We start from the raw sequence: 13908 nt of genomic DNA, 5'->3' as shown, positions 1-13908 counted from the left end.
GTACACCTCAGTCATTTAACTTTGTGGGTGACACATGCTAACTGTAAATGTGCTAACATTAGCATGCTATTTTTTTCAGCCAATTTTGCCACTGTTCACCTCAGTCATTTAACTTGGTACGTGACACATGCTAACTGTAAACATGCTAATATTAGCATGCTAGCTTTTTTTCATCAATTTTGCCGCTGTACACCTCAGTTATTTAACTTTGTACGTCACACATGCTAACTGTAAACATGCTAACATTAGCATACTAGCTTTTTGTACACCTCAGAGACATATAACTTAGTATGTAACACATGCTAACATTAAATGTGCTAACATTTTAGCCCCTTTTTTGGCTTATTTTGGCTCAAAAACTATCAATCGAGTTGACGCTATAAACAAGAGGTGCTTAGCTCCTGCTCTTGTTAGCACAAGTACCCTTATCACTGCAGGACGAGGAATAGCTAAACACCGTAGGAGGATACTGTAGCTAACCGCTAACAGCAAGCTAGCGCTGGTAATTGTAAACAAATAGATCTACACAGATATCGACTGTAATGATACCAAGTACATACATTTTGGTACCGGTACCAGAATATTGGTACGGTATGTGTGTGTATGCTGTAGTAGGGAGGTAAGTGGTCTACATTGACTGGAAGTAGACCAGCTGGCGTGGATAATAAGATCCATCCATCCATCCATTTTCTGCCGCTTATTCCCATTCGGGGTCGCGGGGGGCGCTGGCGCCTATCTCAGCTACAATCGGGCGGAAGGCGGGGTACACCCTGGACAAGTCGCCACCTCATCGCAGGGCCAACACAGATAGACAGACAACATTCACACTCACATTCACACACTAGGGCCAATTTTAGTGTTGCCAATCAACCTATCCCCAGGTGCATGTCTTTGGAAGTGGGAGGGATGATGAAAAAAAAATCCCCTAAGAAGGGCGGCTATTGTTGGGGAGATGTCTGCACCTGAGGTAAAAATAGCTGAGTTGTGTCCCAGAAACCTGAATGGAGAGCATGGTCAGTATCGTCTGGGGGATCTCCTCTCAAGTAAACTTCTCTGCTCTCCGCCCCGCAGCCCTGTCCAAAGGCAACAAGCCGGTGCACACCATCCTCCTCAACCCGCACGTGCACCTCATCGGCGAGAGCGCGGCGTGCATCGCCTACATCCGCCTGACCCAGTACATGGACGGCGGCGGCATGCCCCGCACCATGCAGTCCGAGGAGACCCGGGTGTGGCACCGCCGCGACGGCAAGTGGCAGAACATCCACTTCCACCGCTCCGGCTCGCCCAGCATCCCCGCTCAGTAAGTCTCACTCTGGCCCCTGGACACGCGCCTCCGCCGCCCTCTGGTGGAGCGCAGCAGTAACTACATGGAGATATTGCCACAGAAACGGGGGTCTGACCTCGTTTTAACCGAGCAACGGAGACAGAAATATTTACAAAACCCAAAACTAGTGAAGTTGTCACGTTGTGTAAATGGTAAATAAAAATTAATTACAAATTATTTTCAACTTATATTCAATTGAATAGACCGTAAGACAAGATATTTCATGTTCACACTGAGAAATAATCATTAACTTAGAATTTTATAGCAGCAACACATTGCAAAAAAGGCATTTTTACCAGTGTGTTACATGGCCTTTCCCTTTAACAACACTCAGTAAAGGTTTGGGTACTGAGGAGACACATTTTTGAAGTGGAATGCTTTCCTGTCTTTGCTTGATGTACAGCTGAAGTTGTTCAACTGTCTCCTGCCTCATATTATAGCCTTCACATTTTCAATGGGAGACAGGTCTGGACTACAGCCAGGCCCGTCTAGTACCCGCACTTTTACTAAGAAGCCACGCTGTTGAAACACGTGGCCTTGGCATCGTCTTGCTTAAATCAGCAGGGGCGTCCATAATAACGTTGTTTGGATTGCTCCAAAAGCAGTATGTACTTTTCAGCATTAATGGTGCCTTCACAGATGTGTAAGTTACCCATGCCTTGGGCACTAATACACCCCCATACCATCACACATGCTGCCTTTTTCACTTTGCGCCTAAAACAGTCCGGATGGTTCTTTTCCTCTTTGGACCGGAGGACACGACGTCCACAGTTTCCAAAAACAATTTGAAACGTGGACTTATCAGACCACAGAACACTTATATATTTTGTAGTAGTCTATATTAGGTGAGCTCAGGCCGACGTTTCTGGGTGTTGTTGATAAATGGCTTTGGCTTTGCATAGTAAAGTTTTAACTTGCACTTACAGATGTAGCGACCAACTGTAGTTACTGTCAGTGTTTTTTTTTAAGTGTTCCTGAGCCCATGTGGTGATATCCTTGACACACTGATGTCGCTTTTAGATGCAGTACTGCCTGAGGGATCCAAAGTGCGTAATATCATGGCTTACGTGCAGTGATTTCTCCAGATTCTTTGAACCTTTTGATGATATCACGGAGTGTTGATGGTGAAATCCCTAAATTCTTTGCAATAGCTCGTTGAGAAAATTTGTAATAAATCAATTTGCTCCGGCATTTGTTGACAAAGTGGTGACCCTCGCCCCGTGCTTGTTTGTGAACGACTGAGCATTTCATGGAAGCTGCTTTTGTACCCAATGAAGGCACCCACCTGTACCCAATTAGCCTGTTCACCTGTGGGATGTTCCAAATAAGTGTTTGTTGAGAATTCCTCATCTTTCTCAGTCTTTCTTTCCGCTTGTGTCAGCTTTTTTGAAACATGTTGCAGGCATCCAATTCCAAATGAGCTAATATTTGCAAAAAACCACAAAGTTTACCAGTGTGAACATGAAATATCTTGTCTTTGCAGTCTATTCAATTGAATATAAGTTAAAAAGCATTTGCAAATCATTGTATTCTCTTTTAATTTACAATTTACACAACGTGACAACTTCACTGCTTTCATATATGTATGTATATATATTTGTGTGTAAATGTATGTATGTATGTGTGTATATATATATATATATTTATATATATGTATATATATATATATTTATATATACATACCTATACACACACGTATAGATATGTATATATATATATATATATATATATATATATATATATATATGTGGAAGTCTGCTGCTTCTGGGTTCTCGGGACCAACAAGGACTGACATGACAAGCTTTCAAGTTTGACAAGATTTATTTTTTCCAATAATCTTTTCTGCTTTACAGCAATTGTCTCCCTTCAGCAATGTCACTCTCTGCCTTTCGGCATTGTTCTGTCCAGCTCTCTCTCGCTGCCTCCCGACTGCGGCCTTTTAACAGAACGACAGGTGATTAGATGAACACTTTCAGCTATGTCATCCACTCACCTGTCGCCAACCTCGAAGCCGGCCCTGCCACAGCCCGCTTCCCCGCAGTCGCGCAGGCCACACCCACCACATACCGCCACCGCCAGAATCAGGCCCCCCCCCCCACCCCCCTCCTGTAAGGGAGTGGGCAGGAAGTCGGCCACAGCCATCTGTGCACCCGGTCTGTGGATCACTCTGAAGTTGTAGGGTTGCAAAGCCAGATACCAACGGGTGATCCACGCGTTGGCATCCTTCATGCGGTGGAGCCACTGGAGAAGTTTGTGGTCCGAGCAGAGGCTGAATGAGCGCCCCAGGAGCTAGTATCGGAGGGCCCCGACCGCCCATCGGATGGCGAGGCACTCCCTCTCCACTGTGCTGTACCTCGCCTCCCTTTCAGATAGCTTTCGGCTGATGTAAAGGATGGGCCGGTCGACGCCCTCCCCCTGCTGGGACAAAACAGCTCCCAGTCCTCTGCCCGACGCGTCTGCTTGCAGACAAAACGGGAGAGAAAAATCAGGCATGTGTAGGACTGGCTCCTCGCAGAGGGCTTTCTTAACACTCTCAAACGCCTGCTGGCACCGCTTCGTCCTCTGGACCAGATCTGGGGCACCCTTTCGGGTGAGGTCAGTTATTGGGCTGGTCATGTCCGCAAACCGGGGGATAAACCTCCGGTAGTACCCCGCCAGACCCAAAAACTGCCTCACCTCTTTTTTCGTCTTGGGGGTTGGGCAGGCCGCAATCACCGCTGTTTTATCTACCTGCGGCCGCATTTGCCCTCCTCCTAAGTGGTACCCCAAATACTGTACTTCCCTCCGGCCAACTGCACACTTCGCCGGGTTGGCGGTGAGCCCCGCCTGCCTCAGGGACTCGAGCACTGCCCCCACCCGCATCATGTGTTGTTCCCAGCCGCTACTCTGGATGATGACATCATCCAGGTAGGCGGCCGCGTATGCAGCGTGGGGTCGCAGCACCCGGTCCATGAGGCGCTGGAACATGGCAGATGGGAGTGTGACAAATTGGTACAAACCTTCCGGAGAGGAAAAGGCCGTTTTTTCCTTGGATTCTGGTGACAAGGGAATCTGCCAGTAGCCCTTGGTCAACTCCAGTGTCGTGAAAAAAACGAGCAGTGCCCAGCAGATCTAGGAGCTCGTCGACCCGGGGCATTGGGTACGCGTCAAATCGTGATACTTCATTCACCTTGCGGTAATCCACACAGAACCGTACAGACCCATCTTTCTTCCCTACAAGAACTATGGGGCTACACCACGCACTGTGGGATTCTTCTATTATGCCCAATTCCAGCATGGATTTTAATTCCTCCCGAACTATTTTACATTTGTGTATGGCCGAGAGCGCACCGTAACACCCGGGCTGGTCTCGATATGATATTGGATGAGATTCGTGCGGCCGGGCCGAGGGGCGAACACGTCAGAGAAGCGCTTCTGCAGTTTAGCAACATCCGCTTTCTGCGCTAACGTGAGCTGATTATCACAGGGGAGAGGAGACGGAGGGACAGAGCGCGGGATCTCTGGTCCCAACTCCTCCTCCTCTCTCACTACCGTTACCATGGAGACAGGCTGCGCCTCCCTCCATGCCTTCAACAGGTTAAGATGGTAGATTTGCGTGTCTCCGCCCCGGTCCGAGCGTCGAACTTCGTAATCCACATCACCCACTTGCCGTGTGACCCCAAAGGGTCCTTGCCACTTTGCAAGTAATTTTGAGGTGGATGTTGGGAGTAATACAAGGACTTTTTCTCCCGGTGAAAATTTTCTTAGTTTGGTTCCCTTGTTGTACGTGCGCTGTTGTCGTTCCTGGGCACGGAGCAAATTCTCACGTGATAATTGCGCCAACGTGTGGAGTTTTGCTAGCATGTCCAGAACGTACTGCACTTCATTTTTGCTGGAGCTTGGACTTTCTTCCCAACTTTCTTTAATTACATCCAACACTACGCGTGGTTTTCTGCCGTATAACAGCTCAAAAGGCGTAAAGCCAGTGGAGGATTGGGGTACCTCCCGCATCACAAACATGAGGGGATCCAGCCATTTATCCCAATTTGATTTGTCCTTGTGCGTAAACTTACGGATCATGGTTTTTAGCGTTTTGTTTAGTCGCTCCACCAGCTCATCCGTTTGTGGATGATACACGCTAGTGCGGATCGCTTTAATTCCCAATAACCCGTACAGTTCCTTTATCGTGCGTGACATAAAGGACGTGCCCTGGTCAGTCAAAATCTCTTTCGGGATTCTAACTTGGGAAATGACCTGAAACAGCACTTGCGCCACACTCTTTGCAGAGATGGAGCGCAGCGGCACTGCTTCGGGGTAGCGCGTTGCGTAATCCACTAGGACTAACACAAAGCGATACCCCCGTGAGCTCGGGTGAAATGGTCCGGTGAGGACCATCCCAATTCTGTCGAATGGGACCTCCATGAGCGGCAATGGGCGCAAAGGGGCCTTCGGGGTGGTCGCTGGGTTCACCAGCTGGCAGTCCGGACAGACGGCGCACCAGCGGCGCACGTGTGGCCGGATGACCCGATTCAGTGTTTTATCATACCCCAAATGTCCGGCCATAAGATTAATATGCGCCGCCTGGAAAACCATTTCCCGGCGGCGTTTTGGCACCAACAACTGGGTGATTTCCTCTCCTGTTTGAGTGTCACAGCTCACTCGGTACAATCTATCTCTCATAATGGAGAAGTGAGTAAATACCCGCGCTGTTCCCGGGCGCATCGGCTGACCGTCTATATAATCTACTTGGTCCCAGGCCGCGTGCAAAGTTTTGTCTTGAGACTGCTCGAGGGGAAAATCTTCCATAGGATGCCAATAGGGGCCCGGGGAGGCTTCCCACGAAGCCTCCGCCGGTTCCGGCTCGGCAGTGTCGGATGGCCCCGCCTCGCCGCTGAGAACTGCGCGGACATTCCCTTTTCCCTACGCATTGTGTCAGTAAGCGCCTAAACGCCTAATTTGTGCCCAAAATTACGGGGTGCGAGAGGTGCGTACTTACAGCTACCTCAACTATATGTATATATATACATGTATATATATATATGTATATATGTATGTACATGTGTATATATATATATATACATGTACTGTATATACAGTATGTGTGTATCTATGTGTGTATATATGTATATATATATGTGTATACATATATGTATATATATTAATATATGATAAACTATATTACATCTAAATAAATTATATCTGTATATTTTATAAAAAAATATCATATATATATTAAACAATATCACATATATTATGTATATATATTAATGTATGATAACCGATACAATATCACATATATATATATATATATATATATATATATATATATATATATATATATATATATATATATATATATATATATATATATGGTAAATGGGTTGTACTTGTATAGCACTTTTCTTTTCTACCTATATATATATACATATATATACATATATATATATATATATATATATATATATATATATATATATATATATTTATATATATATATATATATATAAATCAGTGACGTGCGGTGAGGTTCATTGCTGGTGAGGCACTGACTTCATCACAGTCAGATTTACAAACATATGAACCCTAAAGAGTATCTTATTCACCATTCGATTGGCAACAGTTAACGGGTTATGTTTAAAAGCTCATACCAGCATTCTTTACACATACAAACTGTAGCACACAAAAAAAGCACATTTAATTAAAAAAAACGTTATTATGGTCTTACCTTTACTGTTCATCCAAAGCCAAGTCTATCTCGGACATCCCGAACTTTTTGTGCACGATCTGGCTTTGAATGTGAGTGGTCGACCGCTCATGTTTGACGAGGCTTCTCTGCAAATTCTTCAGGTCACAATATCCCATCTGAGTCCAGACATTGTCACAAGAAGAGAAGAGAAGACAGGAAAAGCAGAAAAGGCGGTTTCTTGCTGGACATCCACACAGCCAGCCTTTTCGTGTGTAGCACGCCGTTTGAAAAGTGCGGGTCTTCTGTCCCGAAGTCTGAAGCAAACCTTTTAGCTCCGGCGTTGGTCTTCCATTAATTATTATCTCCTGCTTTGATTGGAAATCCAGTTTACCAAACTGTTTTATTTTAAATATAAAATCCTCCATTTTAAAACTCCAGGCGAGAGGAAAAAACGAGAGGAAAACATAAACGGCCAACTTGACTTGCTAACTGTAGTTCAGGGGTCACCAACCTTTTTGAAACCAAGAGCTACTCTTGGGTACTGGTTAATGCAAAGGGCTACCAGTTTGATACACACTTAAATAAATTGCCAGAAATAGCTAATTTACCTTTGAATAGGTAAATTGATATATATATAAAAAATGGGTATTTCTGTCTGTCATTCCGTCGTACATTTTTTTCCTTTTACGGAAGGTGTTTTGTAGAGAATAAATGATGAAAAAAACACTTAAATGAACGGTTTAAAAGAGGAGAACTCACGAACAAAATGAAAATAAATTTTGTAACATAGTTTATCTTCAATTTCGACTCTTAAAAATTCAAAATTCAACCCAAAAAAAATGAAGAGAAAAACCAGCTAATTCGAATCTTTTGGAAAAAATTTAAATAATAATTTATGGAACATCATTAGTAATTTTTCCTGATTAAGATTAATTTTAGAATTTTGATGACATGTTTTAAATAGGTTAAAATCCAATCTACACTTTGCTAGAATATATAACAAATTGGACCAAGCTATATTTCTAACAAAGACAAATCCTCATTTCTTCTAGATTTTCCAGAACAAAAATTTTAAAAGAAATTCAAAAGACTTTGAAATAAGATTTAGATTTGATTCTACAGCTTTTCTAGATTTGCCAGAATGATTTTTTTGAATTTTAATCATAATAAGTTTAAAGAAATATTTCACAAATATTCTTTGTGGAAAAAACAGAAGCTAAATTGAAGAATTAAATCAAAATGTATTTATTATTCTTTACAATAAAATAAATACATTTACTGCAACATTGATTTAAATTTTCAGGAAAGAAGAGGAAGGAATTTAAAAGGTAAAAGGTTTATTTGTTTAAAAATCCTAAAATCATTTTTAAGGTTGTATTTTTTCTCCAAAAATGTTTTTCTGAAAGTTATAAGAAGCAAAGTAAAAAAAATAAATGAATTTATTTAAACAAGTGAAGACCAAGTCTTTAAAGTATTTTCTTGGATTTTCAAATTCTATTCGAGTTTTGTCTCCCTTAGAATTAAAAATGTAGAGCAAAGCGAGACCAGCATGCTAGTAAATAAATACAATTTAAAAAATAGAGGCAGCTTACTAGTAAGTGCTGCTTTTTGAGCTAATTTAGAACAGGCTAGCGGGCTACTCATCTGGTCCTTACTGGCTACCTGGTGCCCGCGGGCACCGCGTTGGTGACCCCTGCTGTTGATTGTTGTCACTTTTTCTGCAGCCGCAAGAATGATTCCTGGGATCACTAGCGGCCTTTACCGCCAGGAGGCCGCATTACTGGGAGCCTCACACAGTGCGATCTTCGCAGGCGTTTTATGATTGCTCAGCATAAGAAATACGTTACACACATACAGTTGTTGACAAAATACAATGTACATTATATACTTCAGCTAACTAAACTATGGAAATGTATAATATAATTCATTTAGCAATACGGTCTCACTGCACCACAGCCAACAGTTAGCTGAGTCATTGCCATGGTGACTGGGAGGCTCACCGCAAGTCTCTGCTCAGAATTTTAACGGCAAATGTGAAAATTAAGCGATTTTGGAAAAAATAATAATTTAAAACTGGTGAAGTTAAATGGAAAATAACTTCATAGTATAATCACTGGATACATAAAACAATATAATTATTTGTTTTTCTTTTTACATTTTTTCTTTCCATGATGGCAGGTGAGGCCACACCTCACCTGCTGCCCCTGACTGCACTTCACTAATTTTATATATATATATATGTATATATATATATATATATATATATATATATATATATATATATATATATATATATATATATATGAAACAATATAACATAACATGTTAACATCTATATACATGTATATATATTTATATTATATGTTACATATTATATATTAAATGATCAGAAATTTCAATAATTCTTAACTTTAACAAACATATTTTTTACAAAAATAAACATTTTAATAAGTGAAATCCACTTGCATTACAACGGCAAAAGAGGAGCTGATGAGAACAGAGCCGAAGGGAGGGATGTGGGGGAGGGGCAGTGTGTGTGTGTGTGTGTGTGTGTGTGTGTGTGTGTGTGTGTGTGCGTGTGTTTGTGTGTGTGTGTAGTGTGCGTGCGTGCGTGCAGGAGGTGGCGCCACTGGACAAGAGATAACGTTACTCCTCCACTTTGGCATCTTTTTCCAGAAAAGTCCTGTCTCATCACAATTAAAACTGGCTGTGGTACGAAGTTTGCCATTCATGTACTTCAGGACACTAAATGAATGAATGAATGAATGAATGAAAGTTTGTAAATGGAAAGTTCCTGTGTTTTTACTAACTGATCTCCTCTCTCTCTGCCTCTGCAGTTAATGGAACATCATCATGGGGTTTGAAAGCATCAGCAAATGTGACCTTTGACCCTCACAGGACACACGTATTATTACATTTAATCAAAGGACGTCGTTCTTTAATTAAACCACCAGCAGGTGGCAGCACAGTATTATTACGAAATATTGGCAGCAGTGTTTTTTTGTTGAGTTCACTTTTTTTTTTTAAAGATGTTTTGGTATGCATTTGAAATATATATACACCAATTAGAACTCTACTGCTGTGACCTCTCCCTGACATGTAGTTCTGTGTTTTTCAACGTGTATATCCGTGCGTGTAAAACACAAACAATTGGAAGAGGCTGTCGGGAGTGAGCTTGCTCTAGTTCCGCTGATGTAAATACTTTGTGATGCTGGCTGAAAACGCCAGCCATGGAATTGCTATTCTCGCTATCAGAAAGGTCAGCGTGTGTTTTGGTGTTTGGATCTTATTCTCATTCACGCTCATTGGAAAAAAACAAAACAAACTGGTTTTTATTTGAGTTTTTGTTTTTTAAAATGCAGGTAAAAAATTAAAAAAACTAAGCTTTTTTTTTTAAGTTGAAAAGCGATACCTAAATAAGAACATTGTATATTTAATATAAGAAAAATTAAAATCCCCTGTAACGCGAACAAAACAGACCAAAACATGTGCTTTATCATTTGCAGATACCGGATGTTTTATTTTCAAAATAAAAACGGGGTTAATTACCACGGTACCCATGTGTCTGTGGCTCTGGCTTAAATGTACTTGGAGCAAAATTATCTCAGACATGGAGGACTGACACCTACAAAATGTCCACACATATTAACAGAAAGTGAAAGACAGATCAAAACGGATGTGTTGTCATATTCTGAACCGGAAGTAGCAATTTTAAAGACAGGACTGCGGACATTTGCAAAACAGTTGTATTTGTTGGATCCACATTGTTGGTTTGACCATTACAATTTGGTCACTTTTCCTACCAACAACACAACCTAACATCGATTAAACCTTGTCAAAAAGAATGTTGTTTCAATGTTAGGTCTGAGTTGTTCAACATTAGAACCCAATATCGAATAAACGTCATCAAAAAGCGTGTTGTTTCAATGTTGTATTTGTGTTGTAAAATATTGGTTGAGAAAAGACCAAAACTCAATGGTCAAATCAACATTGTCAAAAAGCATGTTGTTTCAACATTTGTTTGAGTTGCTCAACGTTAGAACCCAACATTGATTAAACATTGTCAAACACCACGTTGTTTCAATGTTATGTTTGAGCTGCTTAACGTCAGAACCCAACATTGATTAGACATTCTCAAAAAGCATGTTGTTTCAACGTTTCTTTGAGTTGCTCAACATTAGAACCCAACATTGATTAAAAGTTAAAAAGCATGTTGTTTCAACGTTATGTATGAGTTGCTCAACGTCAGAACCCAACATTGATTAAACGTTGTTGAAAACCATGTTGTCTAAACATTAGGTGTGAATTATAGAATATTGGTTGAGAAGTGACCAAACTTCAATGGTCAAATCAATGCCAGAACCCAACATTGATTAAACATTGTCAAAAAGCATGTTGTTTCAACGTTAGGTTTGAGCTGGTCATTGTCAGAACCCAACATTGAATAAACGTCATCAATAAGCATGTTGTGCCAACATTAGGTTTGAGAAACTAAACGTTAGAACTTAACAGTGATTAAACGTTAAAAAGCATGTTGTTTCAACGTTACCATTGAGTTGCTCAGCGTCAGAACCCGACATTAATTAAACGTTGTTGAAAAGCATGTTTTCTCAACCTTAGGTTTGAGTTGCAGAATATTGGTTGAGATGTGACCAAATTTCAATGGTCAAATCAACGCCAGCACCCAACATTGATTAAACATTGTCAAAAAGCATGTTGTTTCAAAATTAGGTTTGAGCTGGTCATTGTCAAAACCCAACATTGATTAAACGTCGTCAAAAAGCGTGTTGTTCCAACATTAAGTTTGAGACACTCAACGTTAGAACACAACATTGACTAAACATCATCAAAAAGCATGTTGTTTCAACGTTGTATTTGTGTTGGAAAATATTGGTTGGAAAATGACCAAATTTCAATTGTTAAATCAATGTTGGAGCCCGACATCGATTAACCGTCTTCAAAAAGCATGTTCTTTCAACGTTAGGTTTGAGTTACTCAACGTCAGAACCCAACATTGATTAAACGTCGGCAAAAAGCGTGTTGTTCCATCATTAGTTTTGAGACACTCAACGTTAGAACCCAACATTGATTAAACGTTAAAAAGCATGTTGTTTCAACGTTATGTTTGAGTTTCTCAACATCAGAATCTAACATTGATTAAAAGTCATCAAAAAGCGTGTTGCTTCAACGTTATGTTTGAGTTGCCCGACGTCAGAACCTGACGTTAAATAAACGTCGTCAAAAACCATGTTGTTTCAACGTTGTATTTGTGTTGTACAATATTGGTTGGGAAATGACCAAAATTCAAGAGTCAAATCAACGTCCAAACCCAACAATTGATCAATCGTTGTCAAAAGGTACATTGTTTCAACGTTATGATTGAGTTGCTGATCGTCAAAACCCGACATTGATCAAACGTCTTCAAAAAGCATGTCGTTCCAACGTTATGTTTGAGTTGCCCAACGTCAGCACCTTATTCAACAAGTTCTCAACGTTGTTTCAATGCCAGGACGTGTGTTTAGATCTCTGTCCTCGTCCTCGTTGTGTCATAATGTGCCCGCTTTTACTTTGAAAATACAACTCGTCCAATAAAAACATCATTTTTGGTGTGTTTTTTCCGTCTCTGTTTACTGGGGATCTTCATTTTTCTTTTATGAAACATATCATGAAAATCAAAAAGTTTTTTTTTCGTATTGCTTTTCAGCACCATAAAGAAAAGGTGTTTTATTGTTCAATTTTTTCAGTTTTTTGCAACTTCCATTTATAAAAAGAAACTCCCATTACCAAAACATACACTGAGCTATTTTTATGTTTGCTACAAGCTACAATACTCATTGAAATGTAAAGAAAGCAGAGCTTACACTTTGCATCGGACTATGTTTGCTTTTATATGGGAGATATAAGAACTAGGAGACTGTAGCATAAATGTAATATATATCAACACTGGAGACTATTGTGTCGTGCATGGGGGGCAATATTGAGTAAGGTCATATAAAAGTATAATAATATCTTCTGTTTGAGTTGTGAATCACTGACTTGTTTGTTCATGTTGTGCACCAGTCCTGTCCCAGATGTCTCTGATGTCCTCCAGTATCATGAAACGTGTAAAAAAAAGAATAACAACAACACAACAATGAAGGTACATATCGAAGTGGAAGGTCTGGAAAATGACAAAAAAAAAATGAAGCACCTTTTTTCGTTTTGTATGAAATGTTTAGAAAGTAAGCTCCTTTTTCATAATGTTTGTGTTTGTATCGTATGAGTGTGCGTGTACAAGAAGGGCCTTTTTATTCCCATCTTTTGTTTCCGGTGTGCTACGTTGCCGGCGGCACGTGAAGATGATGCAAGGTGGAGCTGACGCCCTCAATCAGATGCTGGCTTGACTAAAGTCGCACAAAATCTTTGGAGTCGGGACTTTACAAAACGAGGCAACAATGTCGGCGTCTTTATCCTCCGTTGGCTCGCTTGGTCTCTCATAAGAGGACGAAAGACAGGAACTTCCTTTTCCTCCATGAAGCGAACGATGTCAGTTCGATGCTCAGCTGCTGTACTTGTGCGTGTGACAGTGGCCACGGCAACGGATGGCTTATAACGTTAAATTAGGAAATAAAGAAATGAGGTAAACCGTGTGATCGTGGAGAAGTTTTTTTTATTCATTGCTATATATATTTTTTTCAAACTAAGCATACAGTTATGCTCTAAACACAAATAAAGTTGAAGAAAATATTTTGGTGCACTCAGGGATGATATAGTCCTGATTGTCTTTTAATTTTGCGTATAACTCTAAGTTATTAACTTGTTTTATATGTATGTTTGATCACATTGAAACCCAGAAAAAATTTAACTTTTTTTTTTTTTTTTACATTAAATAATTGTCTGGGCTGAAAACAATTGCTATTTTTTTTTTTGTTTGGTCTGA

General features: G+C 40.6%; 1 protein-coding gene across 8 annotated transcripts in view; it reads left to right on the top strand.

Moving 5' to 3' along the window:
- camk2d2 (calcium/calmodulin-dependent protein kinase (CaM kinase) II delta 2) overlaps positions 1–13618 on the top strand; it is a 127281-nt gene extending 113663 nt beyond the window's left edge. For all 8 annotated transcript variants that reach the window (XM_061906652.1, XM_061906613.1, XM_061906660.1 and 5 more), the window contains 2 exons: positions 1072–1300; positions 9827–13618. In XM_061906652.1, coding sequence (XP_061762636.1) covers positions 1072–1300; positions 9827–9830 — 233 coding nt within the window. In that variant the 3' untranslated portion in view covers positions 9831–13618. The remainder of the gene's footprint in view (positions 1–1071; positions 1301–9826) is intronic.
- The last annotated feature ends 290 nt before the right edge of the window (positions 13619–13908 follow it).

Source organism: Nerophis ophidion, linkage group LG01, assembly GCF_033978795.1.
Source record: "Nerophis ophidion isolate RoL-2023_Sa linkage group LG01, RoL_Noph_v1.0, whole genome shotgun sequence".
NCBI lineage: Eukaryota > Metazoa > Chordata > Actinopteri > Syngnathiformes > Syngnathidae > Nerophis > Nerophis ophidion.
This window is presented reverse-complemented; position numbering and strand designations above follow the sequence as displayed.